Below are 13508 nucleotides of genomic sequence, written 5' to 3'. Positions count from 1 at the left end.
GATAATAGTAGTAGTAGTAATAATAATAATAATAATAAACACACGCCCGCCCCCAGACTCTCACCACTTTCTTTCGCATCACAAACTAGTCTTCTTATATAATAATCAATCAATAAAGTAATAAACCCTCATTCATTCTATATACTAATCATCAGCAATGGGCGCTTCGCTTCCTCCTAAAGAGGCTAATCTCTTCAAACTCATCGTCGTAAGCTCAATCACTTTAATTTTCAGTTCTATTCTATATTTACTTATTTATAACCATAGCTACTAGTTATTATTATGTATTGTAATGCCTTTGGATCGTCAATTCAAATTCACGTAAACGTGCGATGTTACATGAATTATTATTATTATTATGATTATTATGATTAATGCATTTAGGTTTATTAAATTGAATGAACTGTGAATAGATTTTGGAGACTGTTTGAGATTTATTTCATTTGCAAGTAGCAACTCTTTTGGAATAGAATTGAGTTAAGTTAGAACTTAGAACTCTATGTATTTTAAACCCTAGCTAGTAGCCTAGTACTGTATTGTAATCGCTTTGGATCGTCTATTGGAATTCATGTAAACGTGCGATGTTACATGTATTATTATGACTAGTACTGCATTTAGGTTTATTAAATTGAATGAACTGTCAACAGTTTTTGGTGACAGTTTGAGATTTATTATGTCACTTGCAACTCTTTTGGAACAGATTTGAGTTAAGTTAGAACTCTATGTATTGTTATGTTGTGGTCTCCGATCCATCATGGGTCGGGTCCGGTTTAGACGAATAGACAGAATTAGGAGATTAAGCTGTTTGAGTTTTGGCCAAGCCCAAAAGCTCTAATCAGGCCCAGTTTAGTTAAAGGGTTAAACCCTAATTGTCTAGTCTATATATTCTCTCCTGTACTTGTAAGTTTGTATCACTCAATAATAAGAAAACCCTAGTTATCGACAGTGGACGTAGGTCATACACCGTGACCGAACCACTTAAATCCTTGTGTCTCTTTCGTTTATTCTTTCGGTTTTACTATTGTATTCGTGTTTGTGTGTGACTCCGAACCTAACAATTGGCATCAGAGCCTGGTTCTCGATTATACACACAGTTCCGCCGCCGCTGCTCCGCTGCTACAGTTCCACCGTCGCTGCTACAGTACCGCTGCCGCTGCTACAGTACCGCCGCCGCTACAGTACCGCGCGCCGCTACAGTACCGCCTGCTACAGTACCGCTGCGCTGCTACAGTACCGCCGCCGCTACAGTTCCGCCGCCGCTGATTAGGGTTCCGCAGCTGCTGGTTCGTTTTTTCTGATCAGTTTCCAGTCCTTTTATTCCTTGGGTAGTTTGGTTGTTTGCTGTAATCAAAACTCAGTTTGGATAATGGCTGAGGACGGAAAGATCAAGATTGAGAAGTTTGATGGTCAGGATTTTGGATGGTGGAAAATGCAAATTGAGGATTTGCTATGTCAGAAAGACTTAATGGAAGCACTAGAAGAGAGGAAACCGGAAAGTATGAAAAATGATGAGTGGAAGGTACTTGACAGAAAAGCCATAGCTGTTATTAGACTCTCACTAGCTAAGAATGTGGCATTCAATATTGTAAATGAAACTACCACGTATGGTCTTATGAAAGCCTTGTCAAATATGTATGAAAAGCCTTCTGCATCAAACAAGGTATTTCTGATTAGACAGCTAGTTAACACCAGAATGAAGGAAGGGGCATCTATTACCTCTCATGTTAATGACTTCAACACTATTATTTCTCGTTTGTCTTCTGTTGATATCAAGTTTGATGATGAAGTTCAAGCGTTACTCTTGTTATCCTCGTTACCCGAAAGTTGGTCAGGGACTGTTACTGCAGTTAGTAGTTCTTCTGGGAATACTAAGCTTACTTTTGAAGGAGTCCTGGATTTGATTTTAGGGGAGGACATAAGAAGAAGGAATTCTGGTGAGACATCTAGTTCTATATTGAGCACCGAAGGGAGAGGTAGGAGAAGAGAGAAAGGTAATGGCAGGGGTAGGTCAAAGTCTAGAAGAAGAAGTCAGTCAAAGCCCAGAAAAGACATTGAGTATTGGAATTGCAAAGAAATGGGGCATTTCAGAAACCAATGCCCTAACCCCTCAATTTCAAAAGAAAAGAAAGAATCTAAGAAGGAAGTTAATCTGGCCACCGGTTCAGATGATTCAGAAGGTTCAGAAGAGACTTTTATCTGCTGTGTTGAAGAATCAACAGATTCATGGATTATGGATTCTGGTGCATCTTTTCATGCCACTTATAGCACGAAGAAGATGAAGAATCTCCGAACAGGTAATTTTGGTAAAGTTCGTTTGGCTAATAATCATGCTGTTGATATCACGGGGATGGGGGATATTGAACTAAAAACTTCATTGGGCACCTCATGGACTCTAAAGGATGTTCGGGTCGTTCCTAGCCTTAGAAGAAAGCTAATTTCTGTTGGGCAGTTAGATGACCAAGGATATGATGTTATGTTTGGTGGGGGTCAATGGAAAGTTGTGAAAGGGAATCTTGTGATCGCCAGAGGTAAAAAGAAGGGCACTTTATACATGGTTGAAATTCCAGCTGATGGGGTAAATGCAGTGACCAGTGGACCGAGTCAGTCTAGTTTGTGGCACCAACGACTCGGCCACATGAGTGAAAAAGGGATGAAAATGCTCGTTGCTAGAGGAAAAATTCCAGAACTGAAGAAGGTTGAATCTGAATTTTGTGAACCATGTGTTTTCGGTAAAAAGAAGAAAGTATCTTTTGTGAAGACCGGAAAACAACCGAAAGCTCAGAAATTGGAGCTTATTCACTCTGATGTCTATGGACCAACTTCAGTCTCTTCTTTGGGAGGATCGCACTATTATGTCACCTTCATTGATGATTCGAAACGCAAGGTATGGGTTTACTTTCTTAAAAATAAATCTGATGTTTTTGATACTTTTAAGAAATGGAAAACTGCTGTTGAATTGGTAACTGATTTGAAGGTGAAATGCTTGAAGTCGGATAACGGTGGTGAATACGTTAGCAAAGAATTCCGTGATTATTGTGAAGAGTACGGTATTCGGATGATCTTTACAGTCCCTGGCACTCCTCAACAAAATGGAGTGGCAGAACGAATGAACAGGACGTTAAATGAAAGGGCAAGAAGTATGAGACTTAATGCCGGGCTTCCAAAGACGTTCTGGGCAGATGCAGTTAACACTGCAGCTTATTTAATTAACCGGGGATTGTCAGTACCGCTGGGTTTCAAGACACCAGAAGAAGAGTGGAAAGGTAAAGCTGCAGATTATAAGCATTTGAAAGTCTTTGGGTGTAGCGCTTATGATCTAGTGAAAAATGACAAGCTTGATGCTAAAGCTAAAAAATATGTTTTCATTGGATATGGGTCAAACGAAATGGGCTACAGGCTTTGGGATTTAGAAAGCAGAAAAGTAGTCAGAAGCAAGCATGCAACTTTTAATGAGGCTGAGTTATACAAAGATAGAAACACTTCAAAATCAAGGGTTCAGAAAGAGCAGGTTGAATATGAAATTGATGCTCAGAAAAAGACAGTTGAGTCAGCTACCGAACCCGAGACAGAAACTGAAGAAACCACAGTTCCTGAATTTGAAGATGATGATATTGGTGGAAATGAAGAGTCAGAGGGAGTCTCTGACAGTGGGAGTTCAGAGTCTGAGGATGAACAGTCTCCACAAGAACCTGACCCGCCTCAGCACTGGGTTAGGAGGTCCACCAGAGTTTCTAAACAGCCGGTACGTTACAAACCTTCAGTTAATTATCTCCTTTTAACTGAAAATGGTGAGCCAGAGAGTTATTATGAAGCACTTAAGTTGAAAGATTCGCTCCAGTGGGAGCATGCTATGAAGGAGGAGATGACCTCTTTGAGTAAAAACCAGACATGGGTTTTAACCAAGTTTCCACCAGATAAAAGAGTTCTACAGAATAAATGGGTCTATAGAGTCAAGGAAGAACATGATGGGTCTAAACGATACAAAGCTCGTTTAGTGGTCAAGGGTTTCCAGCAAAAGAAGGGAATTGATTATAATGAAATATTCTCTCCAGTTGTGAAGATGACCACCATCAGATTGATCTTAAGTATTGTTGCTGCAGAAAATTTACATCTAGAGCAATTAGATGTTAAGACAGCATTTTTACATGGTGATCTTGACGAGGAGATCTATATGGCACAACCTGAGGGATTTCAGGTTGCCGGGAAAGAAAAATGGGTCTGCAAATTGAAGAAAAGCTTGTATGGTCTGAAGCAGGCACCTAGGCAATGGTACCTAAAGTTTGATGATTTTATGGTGAGAACTGGGTACAAGAAATGCGAGGCCGACCATTGCTGCTACTTAAAGAAGTTTAATGGCTCATATATCATTCTACTTCTTTATGTAGATGATATGTTAATTGCAGGACCTGATATGAAGGAGATTCGCAAGTTGAAGAAACAGTTGTCTGATGAATTTGAGATGAAAGATCTTGGTCCAGCCAAACAGATTTTGGGGATGAGTATATCCAGAAAGAAAGATGGCTCCATAACACTATCCCAAGAGAAATACATAAGGAAAGTGTTAGAAAGATTCAGGATGAATGATGAGAAGACTAAACCGAGAAACACACCTTTGGGAAGTCATTTCAAACTTACCAAAGACCAGTCTCCCAGAACAGAGGAAGAAAGAACAGAGATGGCTAAAGTTCCGTATGCATCTGCTGTTGGCAGTCTCATGTACGCCATGGTTTGTACACGGCCAGACATTGCTCATGCTGTCGGGGTAGTTAGTCGTTTTATGTCGGATCCGGGAAAGTAACATTGGGAAGCGGTGAAATGGTTACTCAGATACTTAAAGGGTACTTCCAGTTTGGGGTTATGTTTTAAGGGGAAGGATACAATTCTCAGGGGTTATTCAGATGCTGATCTGGGTGGATGTAAGAAGACGTTTAAAAGCACTACTGGTTATGTTTTCACAGTTGGGGGAACAGCAGTATGTTGGATGTCCAGACTTCAGAAAAGTGTTGCTTTATCAACCACTGAGGCAGAATATATGGCAGCAGCCGAAGCAAGTAAAGAATTAGTATGGTTGAGAACTTTTCTTGAAGAGTTGGGAAAGAAACAGGCAGAGTTCTTCTTATATTGTGACAATGAGAGTGCAGTGAAACTTGCGAAGAATCCAGTCTATCATTCGAAGACTAAGCACATCGGGAGAAGATATCACTTTGTCAGAGATTTGATCAGTGATGGTGTTTTCAGTTTGAAAAATATCTCAGGTGCTAAGAATCCAGCAGATATGTTCACCAAGCCGGTGATGCTGGATAAGCTGAAGCTGTGCAGAGCTTCAGCAGGCCTTCAGGAATAATGTTGAGAAGGCGAAGGGTAACTAGGAGGTGCAAAACCAGATGGGTTTTATTTTACATGTACAAGGCAATGCAGGTGAAGACATTTTACGTCTCCAAATGGGAGCAGGTTGAAATGTTTGACGCATCCAAGTGGTGGTTTAGAGAAGATGTCTCGAAGCCCAAGTGGGAGATTGTTATGTTGTGGTCTCCGATCCATCATGGGTCGGGTCCGGTTTAGACGAATAGACAGAAATAGGAGATTAAGCTGTTTGAGTTTTGGCCAAGCCCAAAAGCTCTAATCAGGCCCAGTTTAGTTAAAGGGTTAAACCCTAATTGTCTAGTCTATATATTCTCTCCTGTACTTGTAAGTTTGTATCACTCAATAATAAGAAAACCCTAGTTATCGACAGTGGACGTAGGTCATACACCGTGACCGAACCACTTAAATCCTTGTGTCTCTTTCGTTTATTCTTTCGGTTTTACTATTGTATTCGTGTTTGTGTGTGACTCCGAACCTAACATGTATTTAAAACCTTAGCTAGTCCTGTATTGTAATTGCTTTGGATCGTCTATTGAAATTGACGTAAACGTGCGGTTTTACATGTATTATTATAATTAGTAGTGCATTTAGGTTTGAACTGTCAACATTGTTTGATGACAGTTTGAGTTTATGTCACTTGGAACTCTTTTGAATAGAATTGAGTTAAGTTATATTTAAAACCATAGCTAGTCCTGTATTGTAATGACTTTGGATTGTCTATTGAAATTGACGTAAACGTGCGGTTTAACATGTATTATTATAATTTGTAATAATGCATTTAAGTTTATTAAATTGAATGAACTGTGAATAGATTTTGGTTAGAATTTAAGATTTATATCACTTGGCAACTCGTTGAATACTAGAATTCAGCCAAGTTAGAGATTGTTTATTGTACTGCTGCAAGTTTCTGTTAGCATTTATTATTGTTATTCATTTAATTGCTGCTGTAACACTATTTGAATTATTGTTCTAAGTTAAGTAAACATTATTTATTTAGAAGCAGTATAAAATTTGGAACCTAATGCTTAGTAGAGTATAGATTGAACTGTGAATAGACGTAAACATGTGATTCTGTATGCAATTTTGACTCAGGAAATTGGCGGCACACTGATGTTATACTTAGTAATGTGTTTAGGTTTATTAAATTGAGTGAACTGTCAATATAAACATGTGATTCTGTATGCAATTTTGACTCAGGAAATTGGCGGCACGCTGATGTTATACTTAGTAATGTGTTTAGGTTTATTAAATTGAGTGAACTGTCAATAGTTTTTAGTGATAATTTGAGATTCATGTCACTTGCAACTTTTTTGTAATAGAAGTTAGAGACTATGGAAAAATATGAATTAAAACGCATGTTTGACTCAGGAAATTGGCGGCATGTTGATGTTATGATTAGCAATGCATATAGGGTTATTACTTTGAATGAGCTGCCAACAGTTTTTGGTGATAATTTGAGATTTATGTCATTTGCAAGTTTTGCAACTCTTTTGAAATAGAAATGAGTTAAGTTAGAGACTGTTTGTTGTACTGCTGCAAGTTTTTTTTTTTAGTATATGGTATTATTAATATTGTTATTCATTTAATTGCTGTTGCAACACTATTTGGACTAAGGTTCTAACTTAGTTAAACATTCATTCAGAAGCATTAGTAAATCTTGGAATTTAAATGCCTAATAGAGTATTGGATACAGGAGTATTCTAAGTGTCCCGTACAAGAAACTATAAAAGCATTAGCCAGTCTAAATATATTGAACGTGCTCTCAGCTTTTTAAAGAATGCTACTTGACAATCTTTTAAATATATTAGTTCTAGTTAAGAAGGCATACACCACTTCAATATTTGCAAATCCCATTATTCAAATGATATCATAGGTGAAAAGCATACTCACTTATATGTCGCTCCTGCTATTTTAGTTTATGCAAATACATTTTGATATTCATTTCCTCTAGTATTTGACCCCCTTATGATGGTTAAGCTGCAAATGATCATTGTATTTTATTGCTTTGATGCTGCTGCTATACTGTTGAAACCAAATCTATTTTATTGTATATTGAGAAAATGATACATAGTATTTCGATTGTCACTTTGGCAGAAATCTTATGAAATCAAACAGTATAAAAAGGGTCTTAAGGCTGCAGATGCTATATTGAAGAAGTTCCCAAATCATGGAGGTTTGTGTAAAGTTTATTAATCTAGTAGAAACTTTTAAATATATAATATTTTTGTCTGTTTAACTTTTTTTTTTACTAGAAACCCTCTCGATGAAGGGATTAACATTGAACTGCATGGACCGTAAACCAGAAGCATATGAGCTTGTAAAGCTAGGATTGAAGGTTGGCTAGCTTGCAAACTATTAACTATACATTAAAGTATACTTATTTGAAATCATTTATTATATCAGTTTATTGTCACATATTGAATTCACTAGTGTTTAATTGTAGAATGACCTGAAAAGCCATGTTTGCTGGCACGTTTTTGGTCTTCTCTATCGATCAGACAGAGACTATAGGGAGGCAATAAAATGTTACAGGAATGCTCTGAGGATAGATCCCGACAACATCGAAATACTTAGGGATCTATCTCTCTTACAGGTATGTATCCTTGATGTTTATTTAGCATATCATCAATGATGTTAGATTTGTCATCCCATGCTTTCTTTGTTTTGGGTAGCTAACAGAGTCTTTTCCATTCGATTACAGGCACAAATGCGTGATTTGGCAGGTTTTGTTGAAACAAGACAACGATTGCTGACTTTAAAACCTAATCATCGTATGAATTGGATTGGTTTTGCTGTTTCTCATCATCTACACTCAAAGTAAGTTTTTATAAGTTCTTGGTAGTTAATTCACACAACTTGTTTACATCTTATATCCATGTGGGGTACAATTGTTTATCGTGCATCTTATGGAATTTTTTACAAGTGCATCAAAAGCAATTGATATTCTGGAAGCATATGAAGGGACTCTTGAAGATGATTATCCTCCAGAAAGCGAACGCTGTGAGCACGGGGAAATGCTGTTATACAAGGTAATATTTATGATAAGTAATAGTGGCTAGTTCTAACAACAATCAAACCTGTTCATTGATTGTTTTGAAACCATTATGCATAACTTTTTTTAAGAACTTATACAGAAAATTCTTTATCTAGGTATCTTTATTGGAGGAGTGTGGTGCTTTTGAGAAAGCACTTGAGGAGTTGCGCAGAAAAGAGTCCAAGATTGTAAGTTTTTTTTTTCCATTTACTTTGTATATTTGTAAGATGACATCACTGACTAGGTTAGTTAACTTCTTTTCATAACTTATTTTGTGTTAATAGGTTGATAAAATATCCTACAAGGAAATGGAAGCTTCTCTTCTTATGAAGCTTAATTTTCTCGAGGAAGGTGAAAAGTTGTACAGGGTACTACTTACCATGAATCCTGACAACTACAGGTACGTGAAATGATGATATTTGATTTGTTTTTTTGATTTCTCACTGTGAAACAATACTAAAAATATTGACCCTTTTCAATTTAGATACTATGAGGGATTACAGAAGTGTGTTGGACTGCATTCAGAGACTGTTCAATATTCCTCTGATGAGATAGATAAGTTGGATGCTTTGTACAAGTCTCTTGCAGAGCAGTACACCTGGTCTTCAGCTGTTAAGGTAATAAAGTTTTTCTATACTTTTACCAATTTTTAACTCAAGACTCAATGAAGATGTCCTTATTAAGTCTTGAATGATGTTTTAAAATCAAAATGTTATCTTTTAGAGGATCCCACTAGATTTTTTGCATGGTGAAAAGTTTCGGGATGCGGCAGATAATTATGTCAGGCCTCTGTTAACAAAGGTACTTGTAGTTTGAGTTTTTATTATTTGGTGACATTTTTTAACGCGGACTTATATTTTTCAATGGAACATGCAGGGAGTCCCGTCTCTGTTTTCTGACCTTTCTCCACTGTATGATCACGCTGGCAAGGTTTGTGCAAGCTATCATTGAAGGTTCTAGAATTTTGCATTTATTGTGACATATTTCCGATCTTTTTATAGGCCGATATTCTTGAAAATTTGATCCTTGGTTTGGAGAAATCACTTAGAAAGACTGGTGGATACCCTGGAAGGTAAAACTTGATAACAAACTTTGGTCATTGGGTCCCTTTTTTGTGACTGTAGTGTAATATTTTATTAAATCTATTATCCAGATCAGAAAAAGAGCCACCTTCGACACTCCTGTGGACCTTGTTTTACTTGGCTCAGGTTTGTTCTTGCTGCACATTTTGTTTGGATTTGAATTAATTTGCATATCATATTATTATTCTTATGCTGTGATTATGCAGCATTTTGATAGGCGGGCCCAGTATAATATAGCCCTTGCTAAAATCGAGGAGGCTATGCAACATACTCCAACAGTTATTGATTTATATTCTGTCAAGGTCTGCTTATGATATCTTTTTTTTTCTTTGTTATATATAATCTTAGGTTGTTAATGTCTTTTTGTTTTATTGCAGAGCAAGATACTAAAACATGCTGGGGACTTCACAGCAGCAGCTGCATTAGCAGATGAAGCTAGGTGCATGGATCTTGCAGATCGTTATGTAAATAGTCTGTGTGTTAAAAGAATGCTTCAGGCTGATCAGGTTCAAACCTCCAAATACGCTATATGTTTGTGTCAATCTCTTACCAAATTTAAACGTTTGTACATATTATTTTGGTTTTATATGTATTTTGTTAGGTTCCCCTTGCAGAAAAGACAGCTGTATTGTTCACAAAAGATGGTGAACAACATACTAACTTGCATGATATGCAGTGCATGTGGTTAGTGTTGTTACAAGCTTGTTACCATATATATTTATATATAACAAACAGAAGTATGTGAATAATCTACCGAATCTTTCGTTTTGAAGGTATGAACTTGCTTCTGGTGAAAGTTACTTTCGGCAGGGTGAGCTTGGACGGTCATTAAAAAACTTTGTGACGGTTGAGAAACATTATGCAGATATAACCGAAGACCAGTTTGATTTCCACTCTTATTGTTTAAGAAAAATGACTCTGCGTTCCTATATTGAAATGTTAAGATTCCAAGATCGGCTTCATGCTCATGCTTACTTTCGCAAGGCAGCCACTGGAGCTATAAGGTGAAGTATCTGAGGTCATGTTTGACCAACATTTTAATCTTTGATGATTATTTTGGCCCATAAAAGCTTGTTATCTGGAATAGAAATTGGACCATAGTCGGTTACCTTTTTAGGCATTTGAGTTCTTGTGTCTAAAATGTTATTATTGTTTGATCATTTTTTTATCCATTGACTGATGTAGATGCTACATCAAGCTTTTTGATACTCCAAAGACATCAAAAGAGGAAAATGATGAATTAGCAAAATTACCTGCTTCTCAAAAGAAGAAAATGAGGCAAAAGCAGAGAAAGGCAGAAGCAAGGGCGAAAAAGGTATCTACATCCTTACTCATTTTCATCTTGAACAGTTTTATTTTTCTTGGTTAACTTGTTAATATATGTACTTTGATTTTCTGTCAGGAGGAAGAAGTAAAGAGTGAGGAAGCACATGCTGGTGGTGGTTCCAAGTATGGGAAACGAAATGTCAAGGCAGTTGATTTGGATCCTCATGGAGACAAATTATTGCAGGTTTTTAATATACTAATTCTGTTGTGAAAATAATGTCTTTTTTTAGCAGTTTGTAAAGTAATAGTTTTGTGTTTGAGCTAGACCGAAGATCCTTTAATGGAAGCTGGAAAGTACCTGAAACTGCTTCAGAAGCACTCATCTGATTACTTGGAGACACATTTAGTGTCGTTTGAAGTTAACATGAGAAAGGAAAAGATCTTGCTCGCCTTGCAGGTAATCTTATTGTTACAGTATCTACTTCGACTAAAAACATTTCATCTTTTTTATATGTTCTTTCGGTTTTGTACTCTTGTAAACACTAAACGTTTGGTTTAATTACTTTTGTATTTCATCAAGGCTTTGAAGCACCTGGTACAAGTAGATGCTGAAAACCCTGACACTCATCGGTGCTTGGTATGTCAACTGTATATATATCTTTTTTCCTTAACTTGAAAAAGGTGGAATATTAATTTTTGTAAGGTGGATTTCACAGATAAGATTCTTTCACAAAGTGGCATCAAGGCCCGCTCCTACAACTGACACTGAAAAACTCATTTCAGGAGTATTAGAAGCAGAAAGACTAACTTTTAGGTTATTTTCCAACTTCATTTTGTGCATTTTTAATCCATTTTTCCCTGATTCATTTAGTAGTGTTTTATTATGTTTCTGTCTTTTTTGTTTGTAGTCAGCTGCAAAATAAATCTCTGATGGAAATAAATGCGGCTTTCCTTGAGCAACATAAAGGTAAATCTTTTTTTAATACTAATGATTACACGTGCGTGAAATTGCGTACTATGAACACGTTTAAGATGCCACACTCGTGATTTTGCAGATTCCTTGATGCATTGGGCAGCAGCAGCTGAAATGATGTATTGTTTAGAACCAAATAAAAAATCAGAGGCGATTAAATTGATTGAAGCATCTGCTAATAATCCCGTTTCAAGGTAAGCCAATCTAATAAAATGATTTCATAATTTCATTACCGAGATACGTTTTCAGGAAAGTGAGTCTAATTTTGCACATCTGTCTGTTTTGTAACCAATTTAGCAACGGACCACTCGGACCCGTGAAAGAATGGAAGTTGAAAGATTGTGTTGCAGTTCACAAAATTATAAAAGCCGCTTTTGATGATCAAGATGCTGCACTAAGTCCGTCTTACTCTCCTTTTCTCTTTACTTTTTCTTTATCGCACATCTGCCAATTCTATATCTGAAGGGCTTTTTTGTCTTTTTGTTAGGATGGAAAAACCGATGTGCAGTAGAGTTTCCATACTCGACCTACTTTGAAGGCAGTCTCTCCTCTGCTGTAACCGCAAACAAAGCTTCCAAACCGAATGCTGAAAACGGGTCTATTTCATTAAATGGTACAGTGGACACCATGAAGAATCTAGCCATCTAGGGGAAAAATGTTTTTAATCAGAATTTATAGGACGCGGTCCCCTTGAGAAAAGGAAACAGAACATGAGATAACAGTTTCCCGTGTCCACCGGACCCGATGCTAGACAAGTACACCGATCGGGGTAGTGAATCTTGAGAGTATGTTGTACTGGTTGGTTCTTTTCATTTTTGTTGTATAAATGCTATATTAATCCGCAAAAGTTTTGACATTTAGATCTTATGATAAATGATTTAAACACCAAATTGCATAACTTTGATAACTTGCTAAATCACTTGACCATACTCGGTCGAACAGATCATGACTGATACATTTAGGGCCGTGCACGAGCCGTGAATCGGGCAGTACAGGGTCCCAACTTCTGGTTAGTGCTGTCCAAACCGCTCGTTGCTCGAACTTGCTCGTCGCTCGCTCGGAAATTGCTCTCTCGATTGAAAACAAGCCGCTCTGCTCGGTTCGGTTTGTAAACGAGCCAAGCAACGAGCAACGGTCCACTCGGCTCGGTTCGGTTCGGTTCGGCTTGAATATTTTTTAATTTATTTTATATGTAATTATATATGAACAAATATATAAATATATAGACAACACACATAAATATAAGCTTACAATTGTTTTTAGCCCTAAATGTTTTCATATTCCGTTAATTTTACAGTTTTATTGTTCGCTTCAAGTTTTTTGAATGCTAGAAGTTTGTTTACATGATCATTATATTTGACTTCAAATGTATTTTTAATAAAAGTTTACAATATATTACACCTTTGTCTAAAAACTACTAAATTATTTATAAAATATATTATTTACCACTTTTAAATTTGTTTCTTATTAAAAATTTTAAAGTGAAAAAAAACAAATAATGCTCGAAATCACTCGATGTTTGATCGAAAAATGCTTGATTCGATTTTGGCCAGTTTCGGTTTTCGCTCGATTCGAATTTCAGCCGTTCGGTTCGGTTGTAAATGAGCCAAGAAACGAGCAAGCCTTCGCTCGGTTCGGCTCGGCACGTGAACAGTCCTACTTCTGGTTAGTGGCCCCCGTTTGGGCCGACAGGTTTGGTCAAACCGTGTGATTAAAGCATATGTTAAAAGATGTGGGCCGTGATGTTGATTTTGGGCTTGGGCCCTAGAACATTAGGGCCAGGGATGGG

The 13508-nt window shown here is 37.1% G+C and overlaps 1 protein-coding gene across 1 annotated transcript; it reads left to right on the top strand.

Moving 5' to 3' along the window:
* The first annotated feature begins 7344 nt into the window (after positions 1 to 7344).
* On the top strand, positions 7345 to 12793 carry LOC143595934 (N-terminal acetyltransferase A complex auxiliary subunit NAA15-like). Its single transcript, XM_077074827.1, has 25 exons — positions 7345 to 7537; positions 7617 to 7699; positions 7808 to 7957; positions 8066 to 8181; positions 8288 to 8393; positions 8515 to 8586; positions 8683 to 8798; positions 8883 to 9015; positions 9122 to 9199; positions 9275 to 9328; positions 9400 to 9470; positions 9552 to 9606; positions 9687 to 9782; positions 9858 to 9986; positions 10082 to 10164; positions 10254 to 10484; positions 10666 to 10795; positions 10883 to 10990; positions 11072 to 11203; positions 11327 to 11383; positions 11463 to 11560; positions 11655 to 11713; positions 11802 to 11913; positions 12017 to 12117; positions 12207 to 12793. Exons 2-25 carry the CDS (start codon positions 7628 to 7630, stop codon positions 12365 to 12367), a joined length of 2520 nt encoding a protein of 839 aa, XP_076930942.1. The 5' UTR covers positions 7345 to 7537; positions 7617 to 7627; the 3' UTR covers positions 12368 to 12793.
* The last annotated feature ends 715 nt before the right edge of the window (positions 12794 to 13508 follow it).

This window comes from Bidens hawaiensis, unplaced genomic scaffold, assembly GCF_021521415.1.
Source record: "Bidens hawaiensis isolate Kalapana, Puna unplaced genomic scaffold, B.hawaiensis_p1.1 tig00045888_1, whole genome shotgun sequence".
In the NCBI taxonomy this organism is placed as follows: Eukaryota; Viridiplantae; Streptophyta; class Magnoliopsida; order Asterales; family Asteraceae; genus Bidens; species Bidens hawaiensis.
Note: the sequence above shows the minus strand (reverse complement) of the source record. Positions and strands in the feature narration are given on the sequence as shown.

What these genes read in the sequence shown, in the direction of transcription:
- LOC143595934 (XM_077074827.1), top strand. Translation starts at nt 7,628, where the DNA reads ATGAAGGGATTAACATTGAACTGCATGGACCGTAAACCAGAAGCATAT. An exon ending in GGGAAATGCTGTTATACAAG is followed by an intron (nt 8,394 to 8,514) that starts GTAATATTTATG and finishes TTCTTTATCTAG; the next exon opens with GTATCTTTATTGGAGGAGTG. An exon ending in GCAGCCACTGGAGCTATAAG is followed by an intron (nt 10,485 to 10,665) that starts GTGAAGTATCTG and finishes TGACTGATGTAG; the next exon opens with ATGCTACATCAAGCTTTTTG.